Below are 17,566 nucleotides of genomic sequence, written 5' to 3' on the forward strand. Positions count from 1 at the left end.
TAGGAATGTAAAGGCGTTCAGTTTTTTTTTCTGAGCACAACACTGAATATGAATATTGCTCAGAGCTGGGAGTGTCAGGCGACCTTCTTCAACTGTGTGAAAAATGTTGTCCCCAGAAGTCTCATTACAAACTTCTCTGACAGGATGATGAGCAAAAGTTCAGCGAAATCAAAACAAAGCAGGATCTCCCAGTGGCCACACATTTTAATTCCACATCCCATTCCCATTCTGACATGTCTATCCACGGCCTCCTCTACTGTAAAGATGAAGCCACACTCAGGTTGGAGGAACAACACCTTATATTCCGTCTGGGTAGCCTCCAACCTGATGGCATGAACATTGACTTCTCTAACTTCCGCTAAGGCCCCACCTCCCCCTTGTACCCCATTTTTATACAGACATTCTTTCTCTCACTCTCCTTTTTCTCCCTCTGTCCCTCTGACTATACCCCTTGCCCATCCTCTGGGTTCCCCCCCCATTGTCTTTCTCCCTGGGCCTCCTGTCCCATGATCCTCTGGTATCCCCTTTGCCAATCACCTATCCAGCTCTTGGCTCCATCCCTCCCCCTCCTGTCTTCTCCTATCATTTTGGATCTCCCCCTCCCCCTCCCATTTTCAAATCTCTTACTATCTCTTCCTTCAGTTAGTCCTGACGAAGGGTCTCAGCCTGAAACGTCGACTGTACCTCTTCCTAGAGATGCTGCCTGGCCTGCTGCGTTCACCAGCAACTTTGATGTGTGTTGTGTGAAATCAAAACTGTTGGGTGAGACACACTGTTTCTCACTCCCTCTCCGCAGATGCTACCTGACCTGTTTCTAAAGTGTTCTCAAACCTTGGTTTTTAATTTAAAATTTCCAACATCAGAGTGCTGTTTCTGTGATACACTGAGACATGGAAGTGATGCCAGGAAGGCGACAGACCCCAGGATCTGGTGTTTCCCAGCCCAGCTTTGAGAGCCCCGCTGGTAAATGGATTCACTCAAAGATAACAAGGCAACACAAAAAGAACAGTAGTTGGAATACAACAGCTCAAAATAGAAAGTCCATCTTATGCTGACAGTATCGTAATCATAACCATCCCCTTCACAGGTTGCTCCATCATCAGGAACACACTCCCTGGCACCAGCTCACTGCAGATCTCACATGAGAAACCATCTGAACTGAACACCAGGGAGAGTCTCATCAAAATCACAGGGGATATAAAATGATGCTGTCTTTATTCCATAGACAAACAAGCCACTACGAACCAACCGAATGCCCTGTGTCCATGTTTTCAGCGCCTATACCAGTGGCTTTGGCAGTTAACGTCTGGGGCACTGCGCATGAGGACTGCACTTCCAGCACAACCTGGAATCAGGGAGTAAGGAAGACCACCCACAACGGCAAGGACCACCCACCACTCTGGTCTGGATGAGTGCAGCTCTTCACCCCTAACCTGCAACATCACCAAGTCTCACTCACGTCGGTCTTGAGCAACATTCACCGACTCCCAAAGCCGAATCACACCGAGTGTGTGGATATGAGAAATACACACAAATCACCACTGGAGAGAGCCCTTTCTCCACACAACTTACAACCACTTCTCTCCAACAAATTGTTCCTCTGTTTCTGGATCCCAGCAAGTGATTGGCTCCTGGAAAAAGTAAGGACATCTTACACACAGATGGGAGATGTGTCTCCAGGAACCCATGAGAACAGTCTCCAAAGCACCAAGTCCTAGCACGGCTTAAGTAACTTCTTGAGCTAACCTCCATTGAACCTCTTGATGCCTGGAAGGAAAGAATCATTCTCAAAGAACCTCATCAACTGACAACCAACAAAATGTCCCCAAAGGACAAGGATTTCGGGTTACTCAGCCGTCTGAAATTCTTTCTGAATGATTACCGTCCCGTTGCCCTGACCCCCATAGTGATGAAATGCTTTGAACGGCTTGTCAAGCCTCATATCACAGCCAGCCTCCCCCCATCGCTGGATCCTCTACAGTTTCCTTATCGTCCAAATCGCTCTACGGAGGAGGCAATATCCACCACACTGCACACAGCTCTCTCTCACTTGGACAACAAAGACACTTATGCCAGAATCCTGTACATTGATTTCAGTTCAGCGTTCAATACCATCATCCCGCAGAGACTAGTGGAGAAACTGTCGCTGCTTGGCCTTAGCACTGCCATGTGTCACTGGATTCTGGATTTCTTGACAGAGAGACCACAGTCAGTCCGTGTTGGCAGGAACATCTCTGACTCCACCACACTGAGCACTGGATCCCCACAAGGCTGTGTGCTTAGCCCATTGCTGTTTACACTGCTAACACACGACGGTGCAGCCAGATTCAAGGAGAACCTGATCATTAAATTTGCTGATGATACCACAGTGGTGGGGCTCATCAGCAAAAATGATGAAACAATGTACAGGGAGGAGGTCAAACACCGAGAGAGCTGGTGCAGTGATAACAACTTGATGCTTAATTGTCACCAAAACCAAGGAGATGATCGTCGATTTCACACGGTCTCAGCCTGAGCACACACCCCTCAGCATCAGCGGCTCTACAGTGGAGAGAGTGGAAAACATCAAGTTCCTTGGGGTGCAGATCTCGGACAATCTCACCTGGTCCAGGAACACCACTGGGATTGTGAAACGGGCCCAGCAGAGATTGCACTTTCTGAGGAAGCTTAAACAAGCATCACCCCCCACTAACATCTTAACTACATTCTACAGAGGCGTGGTTGAGAGTGTGCTGACCTTTTGCATCACAACCTGGTACTCCAGCTGCAGTGCTGTTGACAAAAAAGCCTTGCAGAGGGTGGTTAGGGGAACAGAGAAGGTTATTGGGGTCTCCCTACCTTCTGTCCAAGACCTCTTTCAGAGTCGATGCCTCCAGAAGACACGGTACATCATTAAAGACCCCTCACACCCTCTCCATGAACTGTTTGTTCTTCTGCCATCAGGCAAACGTTACAGGAGCATCAAAACTAAAACCACAAGGCTACTAAACAGCTTCCTCCCCCAGGCAGTCAGACTGCTAAATAGCTGCTCTATCTGACTCTGCTTTGGACCCTTTTAACTTGCACTGGACACTTATAACTTGATTTTAAACTGACATGTGGCTGTTGTGTTTTACTATTTATTGTTATGTTTATTATTTAGTGTTGCGTTTGTTATGTTATGATTGCACTGCTCCTGGGAAACGCTGTCTCATTCTGCCCTGCAGAGCTGAGGTATGGTTAGAATGACAATAAAGTTCTTTGAATCTTGAATCTTGAATCTTCTTGGTGAACCCTCCAAAACTTGCAAACTAATAACAGCTTCTGTTCTCAGGGGCTCACTTTCTAATTGGCTGCAAACAAGAAGTCAAATGTAACTTGGCAAATGATCTAAGTGGTGAAGTATCAGGCTTTAACCTTCAAGGAAGGTCTGGACAAGGCTTGGTCACATGGACACAGGCCAGGGAAGATATAACCATCAGCTCCTCAAGTGGGGCGCGAGAAATCGCCCAAATTGTGACTGGGCCCACCCAGGTCAGACCACTGGCCACATACTGGACTCCCTGTGAGAATCACTCTGGGCAACACAACTATTCACAATATCTCTTTGCAACTTTACAAAACTCTGGTGAGGCCACATCTGGGGTATTGCATACAGATCTGGTTGCCCCACTATAGGAAGGATGTTCAGAGGGTGCAGAAGAGGTTTACCAGGGTGCTGCCCAGTCTTGAGGCCATAAACTATCCAGAGAGGCTGGATAAACTTGGGTTGTTTTCTCTGGAGCATCGGAGGCTGAGGGGAGATCTCACCAAGGTTTATAAAATTATGAGAGGCACAGATAGAGTGTCTGTTTCCCAGGGTAGAAATGTCTAATACCAGAGGGCATGCATTGAAGGCGATAGGGGGTAGGTTCAAGGGGGATGTGAGGGAGAAGTTTTGTACTCAGAGAGTCGTGGATGCCTGGAATGCTCTGCCTGGTATGGTGGTGGAGGTGAATACATCAGAGGCTTTTAAGAGATGTTTGAATAGGCGCATGTATGTGAGGAAGATGGAGGGATATGGACATGGTGCAGGTAGGAGGGATTAGTGTTGGGGTCTTTTTGATTTGCTTTTTAGCTGGTCCAGCACAACACTGTGGGCTGAATGGCCTGTTCTTGTGCTATACTGTTGTATGTTCTAGATTCTCTCTCCCTTGAGGCTGTTGAACAGGTTACCAACTTTGTTACCGATATTAGTGAGTGCCAGCTGCTGTGCCTTTCAGATGGGTATTTAGAAAATGGTCATTAAGTGTATTGTGGACTCATAAGAGAACCAGAAATTATTTATCCAGTTTTTCTTGCTGCAGAGAAACCCAGTGGAAGTTTTCTGTTTCTAAGTTGGATCCAGGGTTGGGAATATGCCATTGCATAGAATTTCCATTCAGATTTATTATCATTTCCGGTGGATTTGGTTGACCACTTATTTCCATTCTTAACTGACCCAAAGGTGGTAGTGAACCACCTTCTGGAATGGCCATTGTAAGTGATGTTCGGTGATGTTGGAGTTCTTGGGAGGCAGATACACTAACAAACCAAGCAAGAACTGAGGGGCTGTCAAGTTAGGATTGTGTTCTTCTCCCTGGTCTATGGGAGCTGAAGATCCAGGATACAAGATTTCAGCGGCAGGAAGGTTCAGTTAACAGGAACTCCCTTAATCCTGGCAATGAATGGGTTGTCCCTGTATTTTCACTAGGCTTTCTGCATTAATGGGACACAGCAATTAAATACCTGTCCTTTTGGAGAGGAAAATAAGAGCCACCTAAACAGAGGGTCGGTCTGGAACTTCGTAATGCTTGTAACTGGATGGTGCCTCATTCCAATACGTGTAGCTATGGTTCTACTGGAAGAATGTACCTGGTATTAGCTGGATGTCAGCTGGATGGCCTCTGGCTGCCTATGACAGAAAATTCAGTATCTATGCTGACAACCTTCTGGCAGCAAGATTCTTCTATTAGAAGCAACCTGCCTTTCTGTACAGAGCAGTCAGATGGTCAACCAATAGTCAAGAAACCAGATGTGCCATTTGGTTCAGGGGAGAGATTGGTCAAAGCTGCAGTATAAGGATCTCTGTCAATATGAAATGAGATGTAAACAATTCAAATAGATTAATTACAGAAAGTACACATTTACATTTTTTTTTGCCAATGACTATGTTTTGCATAATTCAAAACGGTTTCGAAAGTCTGGGCCAAGTATTAATGGAAGGAGATCGAAATACAACTGCAATGTAGTAATAAATGTAACTCATGTAATCGGAAACATTCGTCAGATCGACCGCAAGTACACCTCCGGTTTTGATAAAATTACGTGAGCAGTTCGACAGACATGTTCTTGTTCATTGACGTCTCCCACTGTTCAAAGTTTCGGTGAGCCCGCTCCAGGTCCTGGATGATTTGGAACAGTTTGTTAGGGATGTCCGTCGTATTGGTCTCTGCAAAAGAAAGTCATCTTAGGAAGGAGCACTGGTCTGGTATTCGTAGCCAGGGAAGGACATGTAACCACCCACCCTGCCCACTGTTAGCCATCATTTCCCCGATGGAACCTGGACGTCAAGACTGCACGCCAACACCTTGAGAGGTCTAATGTGCTTTTTAGGTCCAAAAGAAATTGGCCTGGTAGATTTGGCAGGTTGAACCAGGCCACTCCATTGCTTTGCTTGACAGAATGGCTTCCTAAAATCAGGGCACAACACCTACCAATGTTGTCGGTGTCCCACTCATTCCTACATCTACATGTGAGACACCTCATCTTCTTCCATTCTCTGTTTGTGTCCTCTGTGTGCTCAGCTATGATGAACAAGCCAGGGTGTGAGGTGCTGGTCTTCCCACGACTTCAATAAATAGCTCAGACTTGGATGGCAGTTCGTGAACCTGGAGCAGGATGTCCTACGATCAGGTCACGTGAGTCTGCCCGGCCAGTCAGTGTCACAATGGACCTGATCAGACCTCAACTTCACTGTCTTGGCTGTTTCCATAAACCCTGACTCTTGTACGGATTGAAGATCAACCTCAGCACTGGATATGTTCAGTAATTCAGCCACTGCATTTCTCTGGGAAGTAATCACAACTCCTGCTCATCTAATATTGGTCAAGCGTCTTCACAGTATCACCTCAGAATTTACATTTTATTAAAATCACCTCTTAAGTTCTAAAGAAAAATTTCAGCCTGCTCAAATTTTCCCCATCAAACAATTCTTCATAATAGAAGCCCCAAATTCAAGTAAATTATTCCTTAAATAAGTAGACCAGTACTCTGCATGTTTCTATACATGCGGTCTTGTCAAACCATGGCAGTACACTTATCTGAGTTTTACTGCAGGACCAGAAGACTTTACTGTTATTAATACCTCAATATTTTCAGTTCATTGACTTTAGGAGATGCAGTAAGACCATTCATACTGAGTCAAAAGTGAGAGCCTGGACATCTTCCGGCAACACACATAAAAGTTGCTGGTGAACGCAGCAGGCCAGGCAGCATCTCTAGGAAGAGGTACAGTCGATGTTTCAGGCCGAGACCCTTCGTCAGGACAAACGGAAAGAAGAGGTGGTAAGAGATTTGAAAGTGGGAGGGGGAGAGGGAGATCTGAAATGATAGGAGAAGACAGGAGGAGGAGGGATGGAGCCAAGAGCTGGACAGGTGATTGGCAAAGGGGACATGAGAGGATCATGGGACAGGAGGCCCAGGGAGAAAGAAAAGGGGGAGGGAGGGAAGCCTAGAGGATGGGCAAGGGGTATATTGAGAGGGACAGAGAAAAAGAAGAGAGAGAAAAAGAATGCGTGTATATAAATAAATAAATCCCTTCCTACCTATGCTCGTGACACTTCTCACGCTCTGAAACTTTTCAATGATTTTAAGTTCCCTGGCCCCCACCGCTTTATATTCACCATGGATGTCCAGTCCCTATATACTTCCATCCCCCATCAGGAAGGTCTCGAAGCTCTCTGCTTCTTTTTGGATTCCAGACCTAACCAGTTCCCCTCTACCACCACTCTGCTCCGTCTAGCGGAATTAGTCCTTACTCTTAATAATTTCTCCTCTGGCTCCTCCCACTTCCTCCAAACTAAAGGTGTAGCTATGGGCACCCGTATGGGTCCCAGCTATGCCTGCCTTTTTGTTGGGTTTGTGGAACAGTCTATGTTCCAAACCTGTTCTGGTATCTGTCCCCCACTTTTCCTTCGCTACATCGACGACTGCATTGGCGCTGCTTCCTGCACGCATGCAGAGCTCATTGACTTCATTAACTTTGCCTCCACCATTCACCCTGCCCTCAAGTTTACCTGGTCCATTTCCGACACCTCCCTCCCCTTTCTAGATCTTTCTGTTTTTATCTCTGGAGACAGCTTATCTACCGATGTCTACTACAAGCCTACTGACTTTCACAGCTATTTGGACTATTCCTCTTCTCACCCTGTCTCTTGCAAAAATGCCATCCCCTTCTCGCAATTCCTTCGTCTCCGCCGCATCTGCTCTCAGGATGAGGCTTTTCATTCCAGGACCAAGACGATGTCTTCTTTTTTTAAAGAAAGGGGCTTCCTTTCCTTCACTATCAACTCTGCTCTCAAACGCATCTCCCTCATTTCACGCACATCTACTCTCACCCCATCCTCCTGCCACCCCACTAGGAATAGGGTTCCCCTTGTCCTCACCTACCACCCCACCAGCCTCCGGGTCCAACATATTATTCTCCGTAACTTCCACCACCTCCTATGGGATCCCACCACTAAGCACATCTTTCCCTCCCCTCCTCTGCTTTCCGCGGGGATCGCTCCCTGCGCAACTCCCTTGTCCATTTGTCCCCCCCATCCCTCCCCACCGATCTCCCTCCTGGCACTTATCCTTGTAAACGGAACATGCCCTTACACTTCCTTCCTCACTATCATTCAGGGCCCCAGACAGTCCTTCCAGGTGAGGCGACACTTCACCTGTGAGTCGGCTGGGGTGATATACTGCGTCTGGTGCTCCCGATGTGGCCTTCTATATATTGGGGATACCCAACGCAGACTGGGAGATCGTTTCACTGAACACCTATGCTCTGTCCGCCAGAGAAAGCAGGATCTCCCAGTAGCCACACATTTTAATTCCACGTCCCATTCCCATTCTGATATGTCTATCCACGGCCTCCTCTACTGTAAAGATGAAGCCACACTCAGGTTGGAGGAACAACACCTTATATTCCGTCTGGGTAGCCTCCAACCTGATGACATGAACATTGACTTCTCTAACTTCCGCTAATGCTCCACCTCCCCCTTGTACCCCATCCGTTATTTATTTATATACACACATTCTTTTTCTCTCTCTCCTTTTTCTCCCTCTGTCCCTCTGACTATACCCCTTGCCCATCCTCTGGGTTTCCCCCCTCCCCCTTTCCTTCTCCCTGGGCCTCCTGTCCCATGATCCTCTCATGTCCCTTTTGCCAATCAACTTTCCAGCTCTTGGCTCCATCCCTCCCCCTCCTGTCTTCTCCTATCTTTTCAGATCTCCCCTTCCCCCTCCCACTTTCAAATCTCTTACTAACTCTTCTTTCAGTTAGTCCTGACGAAGGGTCTCGGCCTGAAACGTCGACTGTACCTCTTCCTAGAGATGCTGCCTGGCCTGCTGTGTTCACCAGCAACTTTTATGTGTGTTGCTTGAAATTCTAGCATCTGCAGATTTCCTCGTGAGTGGGAATAAAGAGATCCTTTTGTGATTGGCAGCCGGTGGCTAGTGGTGTTCTACAGCAGTCTGTGAAATGACGGAACAGACTCAATGAGCTGCGTGCCTTAATTCATCTCGTATGTCTTATGATAAGAGTGTATTGGCTAGGTGGGCTGGAAGAGATCGCAGTAATTATTACCTGCGAGCCACCAGTTGCTGAAGCATCTGGCTTTGCCAGTGGCCTTCAGTGGATTATCAGAGTTTTACTGTAATACATTTAGAAGTTTTTAAATTTGTTTTTGATTGTATGTGCTAAAAAGAGAGATGTAGTATTTTACTTGCAAAATTCGGCTCCATTAAAGTCAATATAAAGATGAAACTGAGTACAATCCATTTGTTACCGACTTCACTTGCTGAGTACACACCACTGAGGGCAAACTTTACTCCAGATCCCCAGTATTTTGGCTCTCACTTTTGACCTGGTGTAAATGATCAACTGCACGGATTAATTGACCTTGTAATCCTTTTGATAATAACATTGACCTGCGCTATTGTAGTTTTAACGCAGGAGAACACCCCCAAGGTATTTACACATCAAGCCAACGGGGATATTGGTAAGGTGACCAAAAACTGGGCAAAGGAGCTGGTCTTCAGAAGGATCTCAAAACAGGTCAGAAAAATGGGGCAAGACATGAGTTTCTCAGAGTTCAGGATGAAGTCTGTCTGCTGATAGCGGACAAAAGGGAGTAGTGATGCGCGTAAAAAGCCAATTCTTAGAAAATGAATGTTTATCGAAAATATAAGACCCCATATTGCAGGTCTAACACTGCACTGGTGTCAGCATTCTCCCGTTTGACACTGTCCGACCCACGACCGCTGCCCGGGTGAATGGACACTCAGACTGACTGTTACCTTCACTGGAACTGACTGGGGCTGTGGTATCATTTCTCTCTTTGCGTTTCATGTATTTTTGTCTGTAAACAAATGAGAAAAATGTTACGCAATATAACAATGTGCCACAATAATTATGAGTGTTATGTTAGAGAACAAACTGTGCAGTAAATAACACGTGTTACATGAAACAAACTATCACAGTAAACGTTGCATTACTAATCACTACCAATTTACTGGTTGACTTGCTGGATAAAGAATCCAGAATAATAAGAAGAACAACAATAATTATGTTAATGTGAAATCAGATCTTCTAGCTTGGGAGTTTGGATAGAGTGCAAGAGACCTGAACTCCACGATGCACAGTCCCACAGGACTAGCAACTCCATCCCGTAAAAACCCAGCGCTACAGAAACACCACCAGAAGCTCCAGATACCTCATCCTTGGGAGAGAGAAGATCTCCAGTGGGCTATACCCTGAAAGACTGGCCCAGGACAGGGAACTCTGGCAAGCTGCTGCCCGTGGCCGATGCCACAGTAGGGGTGATGGACTTAGGAAGAGGAAGATATGATGATCTAAGATCAGTTGCAAGTGACCACGAAACTATTGATGTTGTAAGAGCCCATCTGTTCTCCTTAGGAACAGATTCAAGACCTAGGACAATTTTGACTTCTTAGGCATGTTGATCTTGAACAAGTGTTCTTAGCTAATGGTTTGTGTGTAATTCATGTAACACATACGTTGTTGTGAGTCACCCAGTATTGTACCCACAATATTACTGCAGTCTGGTGATCTCCAGACTGACCATCACGATGAAGGACGGGAGCAGTCCCTGACCTCCCTGTACTGTCAGTCAATGTTGGCTAGAGACTTCATTGTTGGGAGGGGTCTCTTCCCAATCCTGTGACCATGGCGTATATCCCAGGATAACCTTCATAAGAGGTCAGGAAGATTTATCCAATCACACTCTTCTTCATGAGCACAGGAAATAGTAAACAGGAGGACTTTGATTTAAATGCCCTTAAGAATGTTACACTTCCTCAATCAGTTACTCACATTAACGTGTCCCGGAATGCAAGCAGCTGCCTGTAGATCAGATGGGATTCTAAATCAGGATTAAGTGGATCGTTCCACTCCTGGAGCGTCACACCAAAATGGGTTTTGTCACATCCCGGAGCTGACAGACAGAAAGACACGGACAAAATCACATTTTGCTCAGCTATTTCTCCCACTAGATCTCAATTATTCCACTCAGGGAAATTAAGGGTTCTTTTTTTTTGCAAATGAATTTCTGATGATAACATGCATTTTTATCGTATTAGTTATGGCCTTTGCAAATCAATCAAATTTAATTTCCTGCCTCTGCTGTGAGTCCACTTATTCATCAATGGCATTTCACAGCTAAAATAAACTTATTACCATGGGGAAATGTAATACTAATGTTGCCGGTTTGGAGATGAATATTTAAGTGGTTTTTACAGAGAGTGCACAGAGGACAGACAATTCATCAGTGGGCAGGTTGGAGAATGAGTCAGGAAGGCTGAGTGAATGCGGCAATTGAATTTGAGAGTGATGGAGAGTGTGAGTGTGAGAATGAATGAGAACGCGTGAGGGTCGACATCAGACAGACAGCAAACAGAAAGAAGGTCAAAGGGCAATTGAAGACTTGTTTGAGGAAGAAAAGGCCACGTTTCCCATGTCTGTGTAAGAGCTTTTGCGCAGTGTGAGACCTCAGTGACCAGTGATGACACACACGTTCAGTGTCAGCCGCCCAGCAGGCCACAAGTTTGTCTCATGTTCTGAAGTCAAGCTACATTTCTGAGAGCCCAGAGAAAAATCTGGGGGATCGATTCCACTGAGGTAAGGATCAGCACTCCAGAGAGAAACCACACAAAGATACTTTAAACTGATTAAGCTGAGAAAAACAAGTCATTCAGTGCACTCAGTATAAATGATTCACCTGAGTGTCTGACACGATATACACATCAGGCTTCACTTCTTCAGTTTTTTATTCTGCTCAGAGCTGCTAGACTGGTTATTATTATGAGCAAATTGGGGTGTATGGGGTGTCAGGGAGGGGTAGCACCTCTGGTGGGGGAACATGTCGCGTCCTTTTCAAGGCAGTTAGTCCACCTTTGGTCCCCACCTGGCACTCAGCTCTCACCTGTGGCTGCCCGTAGCTGTTTGCATGCGACAGTGGCCACACCCCGGGCAACGGCTTCGACAAGCCGGCTAAACCAGGTGAGGGTAGCCGACGGGTCTCAAACCCTCGGTGAGATAGGGAGTTGTCTATCCCAGTATGTGAAGACAGACTCCGGCGGATTGAGCGGACGAGACCAATGGAAGGTCCAATGGTCAAGAAGGCGGTCTCTGCAAGTGTCATGGAACGTGTGGAGCAGGGCAAGACACAAAAGACGTCCTGGTCATCCACTGTGCCTAGTCCCATCTCCAGCCGTCTGGACTCTGTCTTGCCACTGGATCCAGATGGGAATTGGGAAGAGAGAGTGAGGCTGACGCTGCGCAACTCTCCCTCACTTAAATCCAAATCACGCGCTAGTCTCGTCACCATCAATGGTGTCGAGGTCCTCATCGACGTATGATGGACGAACAACAACATGAGCAAATTTGGGTAATTTTGGCTTTTAAAAAGCACTTTAAAGTTATCATCTGATGGTCTCCATAATAATTTACAACAATGTTGGCGAGAAAGAGAGCCAAAGCAGTGCATTCAATGTTACCCATGGATAAGTGTGCATTTGTTATTGGAATCCCCATCCCACCTCACACCTACTGAAGAAGGGTCTCGGCACGAAACATCGACTGTTTACTCTGATGCTGCGAGGCCTGCTGAGTTCCTCCTGCATTTTGTGTGTGGCACACCTACCGAGCAATTCAGACACACGTCTGTCCATAAACTAATACCACAGTCAATGCACAATATCAGATTTTTAAAAGACATGTTCTTGAAGCAAAATCTTTGGTTGACGTTATAAAATATTTCAGATTCAGACTGCAAACATGAAAAGAAAGGAATCTAATTAATTTACACGACTAAGAAAAACTATGTCACATCTAGAGGCACCATGTGAGCAATCACCGAGTCTCTTTTTGAAATGGATGGATGATCAGGTACCCAGTATTTATTTGCTTTTGTATATTTACATAGTTTGTCTTTTGGACATTGGTTGTTTGTCAGACTGGTTGTGTGTAGTTTTTCATTGTTTCTATTGTATTTCTTTGTTCTACAGAGAATGCCTGCAAGAAAGTGAACCTCAGGGTAGTATATGATGACGTAGATATACTTTGATAATTAATTTACTTCGGACTTTGAAATGTTTGAAACGGCGCAAAGCCTTGAGAACAAGGTGCTGCAATACCTGTTTTCTCCTTTTGGTGGCAGCAGCCCCACTTCTCCCCTTTGAACACACCAGGGTGGTAAGAGTTGAGCATTTGTTCATTGCTGACACAGTGTTTCCTCAATGACGACAGCCACTGATTGAGTTCATTCACATTCTGAAAGGGAAATAAAATATGCTTGAATTTTCAAGAGAAGGTGAACAGGTTAAGGAGGTACACTGAAGTTATTATTTTATGATACAGGCTGTGACAGCCAGCGGTTATTACACTGCAACACACACAAAATGCTGGGGGAACTCAGCAGGTCAGGCAGCATCTATGAAAATGAATAAACAGTCAATGCTTCAGGCTGTGACCCTTCTTAAGGGCAGAAAAGGAAGGGAGAAGACACCAGAATAAAAAGGTGGGGGTGGGGAGGGGAAATGGGAGGTGGGGGGGGGGCTAGATAGAAGGAGAGAGATGGTGGCGAAGACAAGCTCCCCAGAAGGACACACGGCTGGGTGAGTACATGGTCAATGAATTGGTGGGCAGCAGAGATCTCTACACTGTAACCCAGACACCCCACCTCTCCGGGAAGTTCCAGGAGTTTCCCGCATATTGATAGTGACTCCCTGATGCCCGGAAAGTATATACAATATCCCGGAAATCGATTTTTTTTGAGAGGGAGAGGGAGAGGGAGAGGGAGAGTGGGAGCGAGCATCCTGATTGGTCTGTCTTCGTGCTGAGTAGACCTATCAATTTTCTCTGTGGGCGGGCTTTACAATCGACCTCAAAAATAATGAGTGTTGCTCGCTGCACTGTTTGCAACAGTGACTTTTCTATTGCCCATGGTGGGTTAAAATGTAAAAGACATGTTGAGGTGAGTTTAACAGGTGTCATTCATTCATTCATTGGCGTAGCTAACGTTATTTAAACTAGCGTGCTGGATGCTAAGGAGCTACTCTATTGATGCCCTACGTGATGAGGCCAATCTCCCTGTAGACTTGCTTAAAGTTGTAATAGAATAAACATGATAATATAATATAATATATGTACATATTTTAATGTCACATTTTCGAATATACTCAACTTGGTTTACAGATTAGACAAAATCACTAAACAAAGTATTACATACACCCTTGGAGGTTGACCGGGGGGGGGGGGCGGGGTGGATATGGGGTTGCGGGGGGGTGGGGGTGCTACCTCCCTGAAACGAGTTTTTGCAGGGTAGTATGTCTGCTGTAACCCCAGTCAGCTCCACAGTAATTAGCACCATCTCCGTCAGAGTCGCAATCCTCCCATTACAGACCTGTAAGTGACAGGGGAAGCACCAGTGACACAGCTGGGAGAGCCCATTCCTCACAGAGCCAGTGATCCTGACCTCAAGCACCATCTGTGTGGTGGGTCAACATTCTCCCTGTGAACGCATGGACGTTCTAGTCCCATCCCACATCCTGGTTATACGTGGCAGAACATGGGGGGTGGGGTGGGGGTGCTGAGAGAGTATAGAAAGTGGGATTAATGTTGGATCACTATAAACTAGATGGTTGATGGTCAGTGTGAATTTGATGGGCTGAAGGGCCTGTTTCTGTGCTGTATCTCTCTCTGTGGTTCTCAGACATAGAATTAGATTTTATCTTGGGATGCAGCATGTGCATCGTTTACGCTGGTACGTAAGTGCGGTGCTGGGAGATGCACACCTCCAAACAAATGTAAAACCAAGGCATCTTTCATTCTCAGCAAATGTAGAAGATAAGACCATAAGACATAGGAGCAGAATTGGGCCATTTGGCCCATCAAGTCTGGTCCAGCATTCAATGATGGCTGATTTATTTTCCTTCTCAACCCCATTCTATTGCCTTCTCCACGCAACAAAATTCACAATATATACCAGTGATATTAAACATCATTTTGATTCTCAAAGTTCAAAGTAATTTATTATCGAAGTACACATATATGAAACAACCTTGAGGTTCGTCTCCTAACAGGCAGCCACGAAACAGCCACCCAAATAAACCCATATGTATATAAAAAGGAAGACTGACCCAATGTGCAGAGAATAAAAACCACATCAAGCCCATAAAAATATGAATGAACTAACCCTTAAAAAAGATGGACGAACACCCAATGTGTAATGAAAATAAAGATCATGCAAACAGTAACTGCAAGCAAACAGTGTTTCTGAACTGAATTCCGCAAAGAGTGTCCGATAGTTCAGTGCAGAGCCGAGTAAATGTCATGGAGCAGCAATCGGAACTGGCCCATACCTTGCCTCAGGCCCAGCCAACCTGACCTTTCCAATCTTGCCCAGTGCCTAAATCTCCGTCCGAACAACAGGTTCTGCTGCTTGGATACACCGGACTCTGCCGCCTCGATTTGGCCAGTAAATCTCCGCCTGAACATCGTGTTCGGAAGCATCGATGTGCTCTAGGGCCTGGACCATGTAGTTTCGATTCGGTTTGTGACCGACCTTTTATGCTCTTCCACGCTCTCAGCGATGGGCCTGCCCCCTCACCTCGCCTTGATTCTGCCACGTTAAATTACCTCCAAGTCCAAAGGGAAGTTACAGATGATTATTTAAGATGATCGTTTGACAGAAAAAGTGTGGTTAACAAAGTATTTAGTTGCTTTCCTTGTTTCGTTAGCGACCAAGCAGGAGTTGCAGAGGCTCACCAGTGCCATTTTAACCAGATTCTGATTCTGACTCTAACCTTTGACGTCCTTACTAATTGAGAACCTATCGATCTCAACTTTAAATAATACACAATGTTCTGGCCTCCACAGCTGTGTGTGGCAAAGAAATCCCTAGATTCGCCAAAGAAATTCCTCCTCATCTCTGTTCAAAAGGGACATGCTTCTAACATGAGGCCGTGTCCTCTTTTCTTAACTCTCTCTCAACTGAAAACATTCTGGAGATACATCTCTACCAAAGGAGGTGTAAGGCACTCCTTCTTTTGGCTAGCCTGTAGGTCACCTTTGGGCAACGTGTAGCACCTGCTTAGCCCCCCAGTCAGGGTCATGTGAAGCCATGGGGGCAAGTGGTGGATGGTCGTATGAGCAGCTGGTGCATATCACAAGTCCTGGTTATATTACCACTGACGCCAGGCAGACTGTTGTGTGTTTAATATTTCAATAATATTTGAGTAATCTTGGTTGATTAAGCATTTGTGTTCATTTAAATAATTCATTATGGGTTATATGTACAAATACGTGAATTGTATAGGTCATCATGCCTATGTGCACGTCTTGTTTAAAGTGGACATAAACTGCGGCTCCACTCAACCCGATTTTCAGCCCCTTTCCTATATGCTGATTCATCATCACCTATGTTTTAGCCAACAATAGTAGAGTCATTGGCAAACTTAACTGTGGTATTGGAGCTGTGCTTAGCCGTACAGTCATAAGAATAAAGCGAGTAGAGCTGGGGGCTAAGCCCACGGCCTTGCGGTGCACCCGTGCTGACGGAGATTGTGGAGAAGATGTCGTTGCCAATTCGAATTGACTGGGGTCTGCATGTGGGGAAATCGAGGATCCAGACGATCAGTAGATGAGAGTGTACTGGCTGGCTGTTGCACGGCCCGGTATGGAAACACCAATGCCTTTGAACAGAAAATCTACAAAAGGCAGCGAATTTGGCCCAGCACCTCATGGGTAACGCCCTCAAAAACATTGAGCACATCTACATGAAACACTGTCGTAGGAAAGTAGCGTCCATCATCAGACAACCCCATGCGTTCTTCTCACTCTGCCACCAGGTAGAAGGTACAAGAGCCTCAAGACTTGCACCATCAGGTTCTAGAACAGTTACCATCAGGGTCTTGGAATAAAAGAGGATAACTACACTCACCCCATTATTGAGATGTTTCCCACAACCAATGATCTCACTTTAAGGGCTCTTTATCTCATGTTTTCGTTATTTATTGCTATATTTTTATATTCGCATTGCAGTTTGTTGTCTTCTGCACTCTGGTTGATCTTTCATTGATCCTGTTATAGTTACTATTCTACAGATTTGCAGATCCACAGAAACAATAAATCCCAGGGCTGTATATGGTGACATATATGACCATTGATAATAACATTTACATTGCACTTTGAACTTTATTGAATGCTGAGCTGTAGTCTATGAAGAGCATCCTGATGTCTGCATCTTTGCTGATCAGATGTTCCAGGATTGAGTGAAGAGCTAAAGAGATGGCATCTGATGTTGACCTGTTGTGATGGTAGACAAATTGTATCTGATCCAAGTCACTTCTCAGGCAGAGGTTTCATCACCAACCTCTCAAAGCACTTCATTACAGTCGATGCTACTGGATGACAGTCAATGAGGCGGGTTTCCACGTCCTTCTTAGGCACTGTTACAACTGAAGCCTGCTTGAAGCAGTTGGGTACCTCAGACTCTGAATTGAGAGGTTAAAGATATCGGTGAACACTCCAGCCAGTTGATAAGGACAGGTCTTTAGTATCTAGCCAGATAACCCACCTCGGCCAGATGTTTTCCATGGGCTCACCTTCTTGAAGGGTACTCTCACATCAGCATCAAAGGCTGAAATCACAGGGTCATCAGGGGCCGTTGGCTTACGTGAAGGTGCCACCATGTTGTGATGGTCAAGGTATAAAAGGCTTTGAGCTCATCGGGGAGTGAAGCCCTGTGGTCACCTATGTTGCTTGGTTTCACAATGTAGG

At 45.7% G+C, this 17,566-nt stretch overlaps 1 protein-coding gene across 1 annotated transcript in view; it reads right to left on the minus strand.

Annotated features, from left to right (window-relative positions):
* Positions 1-576: 576 nt before the first annotated feature.
* The window catches only part of rasa4 (RAS p21 protein activator 4), a 283,641-nt gene continuing 266,651 nt past the window's right edge, over positions 577-17,566 (minus strand). Inside the window, exons 18-21 of the mRNA XM_063031375.1 lie at positions 12,922-13,057; positions 10,601-10,721; positions 9,565-9,626; positions 577-5,449 (exon numbers count right to left, since the gene is read on the minus strand). Of these exons, the coding sequence (XP_062887445.1) occupies positions 5,322-5,449; positions 9,565-9,626; positions 10,601-10,721; positions 12,922-13,057 (447 nt within the window). The 3' untranslated portion in view covers positions 577-5,321. The remainder of the gene's footprint in view (positions 5,450-9,564; positions 9,627-10,600; positions 10,722-12,921; positions 13,058-17,566) is intronic.

The sequence above is a fragment of the Mobula hypostoma genome, chromosome 23, assembly GCF_963921235.1.
Source record: "Mobula hypostoma chromosome 23, sMobHyp1.1, whole genome shotgun sequence".
NCBI classification, from domain to species: domain Eukaryota; kingdom Metazoa; phylum Chordata; class Chondrichthyes; order Myliobatiformes; family Myliobatidae; genus Mobula; species Mobula hypostoma.